The sequence below is a fragment of the Schistosoma haematobium genome, chromosome 7, assembly GCF_000699445.3.
Source record: "Schistosoma haematobium chromosome 7, whole genome shotgun sequence".
Lineage (NCBI taxonomy): Eukaryota > Metazoa > Platyhelminthes > Trematoda > Strigeidida > Schistosomatidae > Schistosoma > Schistosoma haematobium.
In genome coordinates this window covers 1,471,675-1,485,987 of record NC_067202.1, presented here as the reverse complement: position 1 = coordinate 1,485,987, position 14,313 = coordinate 1,471,675, and the positions used below count along the sequence as shown (strand labels likewise).

Genomic DNA, 14,313 nt, shown 5'->3' with positions numbered 1-14,313 from the left:
TAGTTGAAATCATGATTCAATTGAAGCTAGACCACCATGGAAAACCTGGAAGCACTGGACGGCTGTTTCGTCCTAGTATGGGACTCCTCAGCAGTGCGCATCCACGATCCCGCCCCCCACAAGATTAGAACTCAGGACCTATCAGAATGTTGTTTTAGAATGTTCTTTTTAAATTAATCAAAATACCATTAAAAAGTAATGTACTGTTGCTATTACTATAATCAACACCCATCATGTATGATGCAACACACGTCTATCAATTTAGGCTTTATTCTGTCTTAAGGTGATTTGTACCTAGTTTACTTCTTTTACACAAACTGGAAAGATAACTTTAAGTTAGAAACAGCTTCCTTTTCTATATTTCTTACAAGATTATGTACTGATTTAGCTAAAGTGTAATTCACCCATAGGGTGGAAAACAACTGTAAAGTGCATGGCCTATAACTGAAATAACAAGAAATCGTTGTCGTGATAAACAGAAAGCTAAAAACACACAAGCATGTGTATGTATTCGTGTATGTTTGTATGTGTGTTGTGAACCAAGCCAGTTAGTGGTAAAACTTTTAGTTACCTAAAGTCATCAAAGATACATTGAACCGTTTAATGATAAAGATAGAAATAATCTCAAAAAGAGACATTGAATTACAAGATTAAACAGTAAGATATGCTAATTGATTCATGTGATTAAATCAACCTTCATTAAGAGACTAATAACACCAGGATGATAGAACTATCAAATAATGATTAGTACCTAAGTAAGTAAGTTTGTGATGCGTTTCTCCTCCTCTAAATGAAAGTTGTTGCTTCAGGAATAGCCTGCGTCAAAACCTGAACTAAGGATAAGGAGTGAAGTAGTCGAACTCGTCGACAAATTCACTTATCTTGGAAGTCTGATCAGCTCTAATGGATTGTTGTTTGACGAAATCTCAGCACGGACTCAGAAAGCTCGTTCGTTCAGAAAATTAGTATGGTTTATAAACTGTTGAATATTGTTTCATACTAATTTCAAACTCCATAGATGTACGTACACATGAACTTTCATTGAATTTAGCATGTTTTCTTAAGACAAGTGATTCAAAACGTGTTTCATATTTTCGATTTTCATTAGCCTGTGATGAAAAAGAACTGGTTATCATTCAACGTTATCAAATGATCACTCTCACAAATTTACTGAATCCACAATCCACAGCTTTCTGTCAGTATTAAGATCGAAAATAATGTCATAAAACTACATCTGACATTAGATGGTTGGATGCGGTTAGCAGTAGGCTATATTTTACATATACTTCATTGTACTTGGTATTATTAGTAACGTGTATTCATAGTTTTGAGTGAACTAATGCTTCTATAAGATTTGAACTATTACTACCCAGTGTCACATTTAGAAGCGTTACCATGACTGGGTTTTTCAGTCTGTGGGGGATCTCCTTTAGGTACTAACATATTTACGGTGTTTGATAGCTAAATATTAGATTTAATCAAATTTTATAGATTAGGTTGAAATGTGGTTGCCTGTCTAAATGGTTCAACGTTGTGAGCATTATATCATGATGTTAGGCAGGTTTGTTGGAAGTAAGCTATATGTATCCATGTATACAAACTTCGTGCTAAGATTCGATCAAATGAGAGGCTTCACAAACAGGATACTGCTTATTCACAGTTCACAATCTTAAATATACCGTGCCAGAGGGTAATCTTACATTTTTTTCAGGAGAACCTGACATCATTCGAGCTTTTACATGGCCTGAACCGCACCCCCTTTTCATGTGGCGTAACTATAACAAGAATCTTGTTGGGTCAGTTATTAGTTACTACTCCGCGATTAATCAATATATGCAGATACTTGACACAATACACTGCATTGTACTATTAACTAATAATGTACATGAGTTGAATAAATTAGTTAAGAAAACGATCTACTAAGAAGAGTTACATTTTGGAAGTTCTAATCCAATATCCCTTATAAGAAATTCGAATTGATTTTGGTAAGTGATTACTAATACTGTAATGTATTTACACCTATTTGACGAGTTCTGGATTAGGATGAAACATGAACTTTTGATTCCATTGTTAGCCACTATTCAAATTTACTATCGGTTGCTTCACGAGTTGTAGTCGTTCGGTTTGGATTTTGATATACACGCTTGCTGTACGCGATCTCGAACTAATATGTGAAAGAAGATTTTGAATTAATAGCAGGGAAACCAAATAAACAAAGAGGATCTGGTACAGACGTGAAAGCATTGATTGTGAAAGCAAGAGAAGCATTCTTAAAATTGAGAAACATATGAAACTCAAAACAACTGTCTATCAGCCAACATAAGTCTAAATTTTCCATACAAACCTCAACACAGTTCTATTGTATGGAGCTGAGACTTAAAGAACTACTACAACCATCACCAAAAATGTACAAATATTTATAAATAGCTGTCAACGAAAAACAATCCAGATCCCTTGACCGAATACCATCAGCAACAACCTACTATAAGAGAGAACAAACCACCTTTCAGTTGAAGAAGAAATTAGGAAAAGACGCTGGATATCTATATTGTGATTAGGTTGTCTGTTTAATATACCTATTGGTCTTCAGGCAGCAAATGAACACAGGCACGTGATTTATCTGGATTTGCCAGTGCATGAAATCGTTACTGTAGTACAAAATCTGTTATTGGTTATATCACCATGACAGGTTGAATGGAATGACCAGTACTTACAGACCAACATAATGAAGATAAAATGTATAACTATCCACTGTTAGTAATACTATTCAACAAATCATGTGAATTCATAGTCATAAAGTATGGAATAAAGTTTGAAACTGTTCATTATGTCCATAACTTAAATACGAACAAAAGTCTTCAGAAGGACGGTTACTATGTTAAGTCCGCATAGCCTATTTTGGGTTCTAAACAAGCCAATTTATTCCTTCTTCTTGAGTAACATTTTTACCCCATCACCTATTCACTTATCAACCTTGACTGTTGTTATATGAGCGTATGTGTATGGGTGTACACTTCTTATCCTATTCATCACATGTCTGTAACTTATTTTTGTGTGACTATAACTATTGATTAACGCTTGATTAAATCTTGTTGACTTACACGCCATCTCCATTGCACGTTACTTTGCTTCTCTCTCTCCTCCTTACTTCGGTTCTCCGCTTGTTTGTCTGGATCAACGATTGCATGAAATATATGTATTTGAAATTCATTCTCGTTATTGACTTAGTTACTTCCGTTATTCGCTAACACGAGTTAAGTCGATCATTTTATACGAGGATAGACGATATGTATATGTCAATAGCAATCTAGTTGGAGTCAGATTTAGGGTCACTAAAGTATATCAATTAACATTTCTGGAACAATTAACTTCTGAAGATTGTGTTTTTTTTTTAAAAAATCGAGGTAGGTCTTGATAATTAATCTAATAGAAATCTGTTCACTTGAGTACATATGTGGAGGTGTGTTACTCAAAGAAATGAATTCTCTGAATGAAATCATTTAACTCTAGCAGTGACAAGATTTTGATAAGAAAGTGTTAAGAAAAGACTTTCGCGGATTGGTTGAGGTTAGACATTAACATCGTTGGATGCCGGCTCAGTGGTCTTCAGGTTAAGCGTTCACGCGCGAGGCCCTGGGTTCAAATGCCGCAGGCGGGATCGTGGATGCGCTCTGCTGAGGACTCCCACAATATGATGAAACAGCCGTTCAGTGCTTTCAGGTTTTCAATGGTGATCTAACATCAGTGGGCTGATGATCTCAACCAAACACTTATTATATTTTGTAGGTTTACACCATAGACTGATTTTAATTAGACAAACATTCAAAATCAGGAAATATTGAACACTTTTTTTGTTCTAGCATGGAACCTCATAGCAGCAGGTATCCAAATCCATCAAGGTTTGGATGCAGAACTTCTGAGTGTAATGAACAGTTAACTACTGTGTTATCATCTAATGGTTTATATTTATGAACTTCACTTGATTTATGAGATATTGCATGACTATCATCCATCAGATTTTAGTGATATGTATTTCACATCAGAGGTGAATGAACTCCAATAATTATGGCTTCTTACTTAGACTCCAAGCAATGCCTGTCAACATTAGTCACTAGTAAAGATATAATGAGTATTTAAGTCATGGTTATACTTCAATAGCAAACCAATAGGGTTTAACGTAATACCTAGCGGATTTTTGTACGTAGTTCTAAACCTGATGACGCGTAGCTCATATCAACAAAACCTAACAATAGTTAGTTACAAAAACATAGAAAATTGAAATAAACATGAGAAGACTATGAGTTATGAATTTTTATAGATAACCTTAACGTTCCTGATATTTAAAATCCAACATACAACTTGGTATCCTTCAATAAATCTGTATATTAATGGAAGTAGGTTGCGAAAAGTCGAAGTTTTATCAAGTCATTCAGTCAGTCAACAACTCACGTACGTAAATCAGTTCAAGTTGCCATGTCATATTAGCGCAGAGATACAATTGTCAATTCAAATCCCATGGTGATAGAGCTAGTAAATGTATAAGCAGTAATGGGAAAGATGAGGATTTGAAGATGTTATTCAAGGAGTATAATCCAGTGAAATAAATTTGGAAAGAGAAAAGAAATGGAACATGAAGAATTCAGAAGATTAGAATTGAAGAGAACACAAAGAGTGTATGCACCTGCGCTATCGCAAACGATTCTGAGCCATGTCATTCAGGGTCTCTAACCATCAGTTGCTATCATCTCGCGGTCCACAACCAGGTAGTCTACACCTACCAACATGACTCAGTCCACTTGTCAGTGACTTCATAGATTTGTGCCATGTTTTGGTCTGGCCGCCCCTAGCTTTCTTCCAACCTACTCCTATACCACTGAACACTCGTCGGGGCAGTCGGTGGTTGAGCATACGTAACATATGTCCTAGCCATCTCAGCTGATGAAGTTTCACCACTTCATCCATTGATTTGCCATCCTTACCTAGTACCCGTTTCCTAACAACCGCGTTACTTACTCGATGGTCCCAGGATATACGAGCAATGTTTCGAAGACACCTATGATCAAATAGTAGTAACCTACGAATATCCTCTACTCTTACCGACCATGTTTCACAGCCATAAAGTAGGACGGAAAGAACTGCTGCGCAGTAAACCCGTCCTTTGGTTGGTAGAAGGATATCTCATCTAAGCCATAAATGACACAAGTTGGCATAAGCTAGTCGAGCCTTCTGTATCCGTGCTGAGATTTCGTCACACACTAAACCACAAGGGCTGATGAGACTTCCAAGATAAGTGAAGCGGTCAACACGCTCAATTACTTCACTTCCTACCACTAGTTCGGGTTTCGATGTAACCCAATCCTGAAGCAACATTTTACATTTCGAGGGAGAGAATCGCATCCCGAACATGCTTGCATTGTTGCTTAGAGTGGTCATAAGACTTTGCATTTTGTCAGCGTCTTCACCAAATAAAACTATGTCAACGATATATTCTAAGTCAACAAGTGAATCTTCCGGTAGAAGTTCAACTCCTAAAAATTTAGATGAGGAAAGTGTTATCACTAAAATCACGTTAACGACAAAGTCAACGACAAGAATGGAGAGAGTGGACAGCCCTCACGAACACCACTCGAGACAACCAATTCTGATAACAGTTCGCCACAAGCTCTCACTCGGCCAATCGTGTTCGAGTAGAGAGCCTTTATAAGGTTAATGTACTTCTTTGGTACTCCTTTCAGTGACAAACACTGCCATAGAACCTCACGATCAACAGAGTCGAATGCCGCCTTAAGGTCGAGAAATACTACCATTGTGGGCCGTCTGAACGTGTGTCTGTGTTCTAGGACCTGACGTAGAGTGAATAAAGGCAAGTTGTCTAAGAGTGTGACTCAAATAGGCATTTCAATAATACAATAACGATAATGTCATTGATATATTAACGATGTTTCATAAATCAATAGGAAATGTAAAAAGAGGTTTACATTAACTGGATTTTCACAACTCACCTTTATTCATGTTTCCCCCTCTCTCCTGTTGATAAATAGTCATTTTGTGCAAGCACCCTATATTGCGATGAACCTTGTAAATCGATTTCTAACCAGTTACTAGAAATTCTATATCTTAACTGATATGATGGAAAGAAAAGTCGTATGATATTTCCTTCTATATAATATACGAGATATTCTTGTATTCCATTGACATGAACTATGCTCAGTAAGTGATTTGTTATATATGTGATTTCATTCGAATTATTAATCAAAGTGTGTGTACAATCAATATATAAATGAGTGTATTTTCGACTACAGTCATCGTCGTCGTGTTTTGAGGGTTAATAAATCATCACTTATACCAACTTTTGTGTACTTACTTTCGTATCGTGGGAATTGTAGAGATCCCTCGTTCCGAGCATAAGTGATTAGCGTTCTTTTTTTCCGGCACAACAATTGCGACGACCGAACACAACATTAACACTAACTTTGAATTGGAAGGTTTAGTCTTGGAGCATTCATTGTCCTTCTGAACGACAACAACATGATGATCATTATCAGTACAAACTTCAAATACAAAGCTTCATAATCAAAATCATCCAGTTTAAAGAACAAAACTCATCATTCATCTGAACTCGACCATTTCAGAATCTCATCATTAAATTTACATAATAGACTTACTTGATCTATTAATCCTATAAAAGGGATCATGATGATTGGTCTGATTATATCCATTGAGTGCTTGTAGATGAGTAGTTATCCAAGCATCATCATCATTATTATTACTTAACCATAGAGAAATATGTGAATGATTATTCACTATGAATGAATGAATTCCAATTGGATTACATAAGATGAGAATAATCAAATGAATGAAGATGAATAGATCCATTCAATAGAATGACATATACATATATGTATATGTATATAGATTATGAAAACATGACAATGTACTTGAAACTTGACAATATAAACAAACAAATAATCAATAAAATTGAATTTATTCCACTTAGATACAAATAAATGTTCACCTATAGTTTCCTATACTTTCAAATAATTCTCCTTTACTCTTTATTAACTATTTTATGCATGTTTCGTTTTTGTTTTGTTTCGTTTTTTTTTCGGTCTGGCTTATAATGAGAACACACTTCATAAATCAATAATCTTTGTTATTGTTCAATTTAGCCTGTAAACATGAATTTAATCAATATCTAATAATTGTAGGGAGAAAAGGCTTATAATCAAACCATCTTTCATGTGCTATGACAACTAATTCAAGTTCCCATAAAGATAAGAAGAAAAGAAAAGACAATTACGAGGATCCATTCTATAAATGATTGTTATGATTTAATAGATTTGAAGTTGATCAATTCATTTAGGGTTATAATGATCTGATAATAGATTATGTCACTTTACAATGTAGATTTATACAAATGAAGTAAATCTATCCTATTACATAACACAATATCTTGATTCATATAAATCATTTCAATAATATCCGGGTTAATTCAGAAAAAGGATAATGAACTCGATCTGTACTATAACTTTCTTATTACATGGATCAGATTCGTCAGGTTGATAAGATTATTATTGATTATTTGTATGACGTAACTTTATGTCTTGTGTACCTAATGTACCTCTTAATGTATCAGACAGAGAATGACCTTCAGCCACATTGGACTCAATTCATTTATCCAATCAGATTATTGCCTACTTGTTACAGACCAGATTATAAAAGTAACCAATCAGAATTTAATATGGTTTCATTTTCCGACCACGTGACAGTGATGTATTTTTTTATATCAAATTGTTGAATTCATAAATTGACGACTATGGAAAACCTGGATGGTCATTTCGTCTTAGTATAGGACTCTTTATGGTGGTCTAACTTTAATCGACTCATGAATAGAACTATTAAATTACTACAGTATCCAAATCAATCCCATTTCGATAATAATCATCATACGCTGCTCACTAGTAACTAGTTTCAAGAGGTATTTCCTAGGGTTCTAGTGACAAGCTGTGACCAGTGGAGTTCAACTGCATCTGTTGTGAGATGTGTAACTCAATTTCGTGGATTAGTTGAAGTTAGATATTGATATCGTCGGATACCAGCTCAGTGGTCTAGAGGTTAAACGTTCGCGTTCGAGGCGAAAGGTTTTGGATTCAAATCACACCATTGGGATCGTTGATGCACACTTCTGAGGAGTCCCATACTTGGACTAAAAGGCTGTTCAGTGTTTCCAGGTTTTCCATAGTAGTCTAGCTTTAATCGACTCGTGAATTCAACTGTTAAATTAATATAATCTCCACAAACTCCCTTTCTGAGAATAACTATCCTGAATCTAAGACGAAATTTGGGTGAAGAACACACACTTTTAAAATGAAAAGAGAAAGAAATGTATTTTTCTAAAGGTTGTTAATAAGTGTTTGATATACTTATTTACTTACGCCTGTTACCCCTCGTCGAAGAGCATAGTCCATCCACCAACATTCTCCATCCAACTCTGTCCTGGACAATTCTTTCCAGTTGCCATTCATCCATTTCATGTCTGCTTCCAATTCCCTATGTAGTGTGTTCTCTAATATTCCTTTTTCAGGATTCCAAATTAGTACTTGCTTCGTGATGCAGTTTGATGATTTCTGTAATGTATGTCTTATCCAATTCCATCGTCTTTTCCTAATTTCCTTTTCAACTGGAAGTTATTTTGTCCTCTCCTGCAAGTTACAGACATTTGATGGGTGGGATAAGAAGTGCACATATATACGTTCATATGAAGACAGTTAAGGTTGATAAGCGAATAAGTGACAGGGTAAAAATGTTACTCAAGAAGAATGAATAAATAGGCTTGTTTGGAAGATAAAATAAGCTATGTGGACTTAACATAGCAACCGACACTACAAATCGTATCGAGGACAATCAGTCTCAAGCACGAACACTTAACCTCTAGACCAGTGAGCCGGGACCCAGTGGTATAGGAGTCCAGGTTAGCTACGTCCATCTCTGTTTACAATGATTTTGACCTAAGGCAATATCGAGGCAATCCACATAGAGTGCATATATGCCAATTGGAAACCGATCAACTGAGGTGCTAAACATCAATGTGAAAATTCAAACAATGAATACAAAAAGGAATTAAAATTCACCCCATTTTACAAGCTAGTGACTATCAGGACTCAATAGCAAAGCGCATAGCACACTGATGTTTGAAGCAAATGGTACTGGGTTCAAGTCCCAGAGTCAACATCAACTCTGGAATGTGGGTGAATCCGTCTGATGAGTCCCAAAGCAGGACGAAACGCGTGTCCTGGATACCACTTCTAGCCACCATCCATCTCAGGACAGAGTAGGTTGGAGAATACTGGTCGGCGGCCTATGCTCCATCAGGAGTAACAGGCGTAAGTAAGTAAGTAATTAAAAATCAACTAGACAACATATGTTGTGTGCTACTTATGTTAATAGATATAAGTAGTATTCAGCACCAGACAGAAGATTTTTATCAAAAGAGCTGGAAGGAAATTTGTGGGCAATCGAAATAACAACAGAATTAGATGGGTCTTGATATTTTGTATGTTATATCCGGTGAGACTATAATTTATGAACTACCATTGAGGGATGCTAAAGTGACCTCGAGAACGTCCACCAGATAACTAGGATCAAATGAGGATTATAAACCAGTGTGTGAATAATTCGAATTATGATTTACAGTTGATGATTAAGGTTAGGAATTAGATTTAGGGTTTTCATTACGAACTGATATCAGCTATAATCCCAAAACTGGCGAGACTATAATTTATGGACGAACCAATCAGATTCAGGATGACAGGTCTCAGATTTTGGCACGAAATTTACTTATCCATTCGGCTAAATAGAGTCTTGGTATTATAGCTAATGTCATTTCGTGATGAAAACCTTAATCTAATTCCTAACTGTAACCATCAACTGTAATTCATAATTCTAATTCCTCATAGAGGTTTATAATCTTCATTTAGTCCTAATTGTTAGGTGAACACTTTCAAGGTCACCTGAGCGTCTCTCAAAGGTCATCCATAAATTTTAGTCTTACCTCAAAACACTATTTAACCAAATGGATGAGTGAACTTCGTGCCAAAACCCCAGACGTTTTATCTTATACCTGATTTTTTTGATTGAAATCATGAGTCAATTGAAGCTAGACCACCTGGAAGCATTGGTCGGCCGTTTCGTCCTAGTATGAGAATCTCCGGCATTGAGCACCCACGATCCCGCACCCCACAAGATTCGAACTCAGGACCTAACAGTCTCGCGCCAGACGCTTAACCAACTAGACCACTGAGCCAGCATTCAATGGTGTTAATGTCTAACTTCAACCAATCCTCGAAGTTGCACGACCATCTTTCATTGTACTGAGGTAGACACCTGTTTCTACCCAACACGGATTAGCTCCACTGGTCACGGCTTCTCGCCAGAACTCCTGATTGGTTCATCCATAAATTATAGTCTCATCTTATTTCCTATTTCGCGGTAGGATGAGTTCTGTTTGGCTAGTGTATATAAACCAAGTATGTTTCAAATAAATAATCCTCATAGTGGAAGCTGAGATTAATGTTCTGGATTCGATTGGCAGGGCTAGAAGGACAAAGAACCATTAAAGACTCCTCATATCAGTCGATACGTCATTGTTGTGGCACAATGCTAAGATTGTATAAGTCATATTCCGATGAGTGAATAAGTCATATGATAATTAGCCGGTCACAACAGTGTTCAAGTACAGTCTGCTTCATGTTTACATTGGTTAAATGTACTATGTGTATACATTGTGGGTATGTAGAATGATAGATGAATAGGATGAGAGTTAGTTAAAGTGTTTTTTATTTATGTAGATAGGATATTTGCTTACATTTTATCCAAATTAGTTTAAACACACATTTCTGGTTTCAGATAAACAAAGAAGACTGAAAAATAATGTCAGAACAATAACTTTTCCTCTTCTTCTTCTTCTTCTTCTTCTTCTTCTTCTTCTTCTTCTTCTTCTTCTCCCTGTACAGTATACAATACAAATGTACTTTAAATAATATTATGAATAACAATGGTCTATTTGGGAATTATATGTTAATCATAGAGATTAAATTTGAAAGAGATTTCTGTTAGATGTGAGTATTTTGTATAATTGAAAAGTTACAATAAAAGATGGCCCCCAAGTGTCCTGTTACGGACGAGGATGGAAAGAGTCAGCTCACCCTCCCCAAATGCTCTCATATGGCAACGTCCATACAACCACTAACAAGAAAGTCCTACTCGTTGCCTTCTCATACAACGGGTGTTGTTTACGAAATTGAGAGGACGGAAAGCGAATGTCCGGTGCTTTAAATGGGTCGGTGGACATGGAGAGTCCACCTAGAAGAGTTGGAAGACCCTGATTCAAAACCAATGGTTCCAAGATTCTGAGGGAAAAGTAGGTGTATGAACATATCGTTGGTCACCTTCTACCATGGGACCGCATCTCCCAACGTTGCTCCATTGCTTTATGGATTGGACTTTTAGTTCAAAGGCTCCGGGTGTTCCTTCCCTTTCCCTAAGAAAACCACCTGGTTCATTTTGGGCACCCGGTCAGTATCCCAGCCCTCACAATAGTCGAACGTTTTGTGGGGTGCATTTGTAATTGGTGCTTCCTTGTATCAATGTTTATGTGTTTAAATAAATAAAATAAATAATAGATGATCGCGAGATTTGGTGGATTGGTCAAAATTAGACCTTAACACCATTGGATGCCGACTCAGTGGTCTAGAGGTTTAGCGTTCGCGCGCGAGACCAAACGTTCTGAGTTCGATTGCGACATACGGAGTCGTGGATGCTCACTACTGATGAATCTCATTATGAGATAAAACAGTCGTCTAGTGTTTCTAGGTTCTTGGTGGTTATCTAGCATTGATCGGTTCATGAATTCAATGAAATAAGGAAAAGAATGTCAACGTTTCAATGAAGAAAATGTTCTTTCGGACGATGGCGTTTTTTAAACTGTACACTTGTAATTACGTATAATTTTACCACGTGTACTCTATAATGAAATATAATGTCTAAATGTCTGGTGTTATTATTTTCACCACTAATTTAATGCACAATTTGACCTTTATTGCAATGCCGAATGAATCATGTAATGCAAATTGAGATCATGAACCAATCAATGTTAGGCCATCACTGAAAACCTGGTAACTCTAGACGGCTGTTTCGTCCTAAAATAGGACTCCTCTGCAGTGTGCATCCACAATCCCACATGTGGGATTCAAGCCCAAAACCTTCGGTCTCGCGCCCGAACTCCTAACCTTCATACCACTGAATCAGCATCCAATGTCTAACTTTAACCAATTTACGATATTGCGTGACCATCCTCCACTGTATTCGGTGAATAACTACCTCACAACTGATGATACGGTCGAACTCCACTGGTCACGGCTTCTTACTAGAACTCTGGAAACCGTGCCTCGAAGCTAGTCACTCGTGAGCACACATGTGAGAGATCTTGGATTCACACTGCTAAGGAGTCCTATACTACGACGGAACGGCCATTCAGTGCTTGCAGGTTTTCAATGGTGGTCTAACATTGATCGGTTTATCATTTCAATTAAAACTTAATCTGTACAACCTTATACTGATAAATGAAAATATAAAAATCATGTCGAACAGAGGATTGATACGATTGTTATTGCCTTAGACGTAGGATAACTCATATTTACTGTCTAATAGATGTCAACTGCTTGGTATTCAATAGGTCAGTCTGTCTAGAAGGCCTACTGGCCAGAAATAAAACGATACATTGTTTAAACATCATGCAGCAATTCATTCTGATTATTAGACAGTAATACTTTATCCTTTTTAAGCTATATGTGATACGTGGGAAATAGAAATGTTAATGGTTAGCTATTTCTATTACTGTTAATAAGTTGAATGATAAAAATTAAGCCAGAGTATTGAATCGGTTTGTTGAGGAGGCCGTAAAAGGGGTCATTGAAATGTATCATTGAGTGTAGTATCCAATTATAGAATCCATGACTACACATTGTAATCGTAACACTCTATACACAGTAGGTAACCCTCATCGGTCCTTGTAGAACAGAAGAAACGACTAAATGTGCTGCATCTCGAATATCTGACTTATTCACCGAAACCGTATTCGACTCTTGGCAAATAAAATCCAGCAAAAATATCAAAATCGTCATCGAAAAATTCTTCATTAGGCTCAGGGATTTCATTGGTCACTGGTATATCTACGTTTGCTTTGTCCCCATTTTCAATGTTATCACTAAATATAGTAGCATCCAGATCTGCTATTCATTTTTTTCATTTCTTGTTCTACGAAAATAGATAATGTTCCACTAGGGTTGTTGGAAAGAAGTAGCATTCCAGGCAACCATTCACTTTATGATACACCTCAGCTGCACCTCTAAGCACGATGATATCTGTTGTTAACGTCTCAAAATTACCTACTTAGTAGAGATAATGATCAAGTTTATACTGACCTGGAAGTTTCTATCGTTCAAATAAACGTCGTCGCATGACGAAAACATCTCGAGGGCTTATTTTCTTCGCACAATTTTCTACAAAAGCTGTAGCTCCGGACATCAATGAAGAACGAATCGTATTCTTCTGCTCGGCCATCAAACGATGAAAGCTAGGGTCTTTCTCATAAGTGATACGTAGCAACTCATGGTCATGCCTCACCGACCATCTTGGTACTGCATAGAAGTTTTCCATCAGCCGAACAAATATATAAAATTCCCTTCCTTTTGCAGACATAATTTATCAAGATCACTTGGATTTCGATGACTATCTCGTATTATCAAATGGCGGAAAGTCACATTCTCATAAGCTCTCAGTTGTCACAGGAGTTGAGCTTCCGTCGAAAATCCTACACCAACGAACATTTCTCTGCGAATCAAATCAGTTCCACCATGTAAAGTAAACATGGTCGACACCAACGCTGACTAGAACTGATATTGTCGAATCAAACTCACTACTATAATGAATTCATTAATAGGAATTTCGTTGACCGGCCAAAATGACACTAGTTTCATTTCTTTGGAACGTGCTTAGAGACAGGACAATATATGCTCCTCTCTAAAGTTCCTATAAATGTACTTCAGTAACGTTGTTACTGATGTTACCATTAATTGATGATAAAGTTTTAAGCATATGATATGTGCTAACGGGGGAAAATAATGTTATAAATCAGCTGAGTAAGATATTTTCTTGTCTACTACACAAATATGAAGTGGGTGTAAGGATTAAAACTATAGTTGAATAGTGAATTGAACAAGTCTCATTTAATTGAAGAGTTCAATACCAAATTAA

At 36.6% G+C, this 14,313-nt stretch overlaps 1 protein-coding gene across 1 annotated transcript in view; it reads right to left on the bottom strand.

Moving 5' to 3' along the window:
• The window catches only part of NRXN3_5 (Neurexin-3-beta), a 175,215-nt gene extending 168,291 nt beyond the window's left edge, over nt 1–6,924 (bottom strand). The window contains exon 1 of the mRNA XM_051217779.1: nt 6,666–6,924. Within this exon, the coding sequence (XP_051064202.1) occupies nt 6,666–6,876 (211 nt within the window). The 5' untranslated portion in view covers nt 6,877–6,924. The remainder of the gene's footprint in view (nt 1–6,665) is intronic.
• Nucleotides 6,925–14,313: the final 7,389 nt, after the last annotated feature.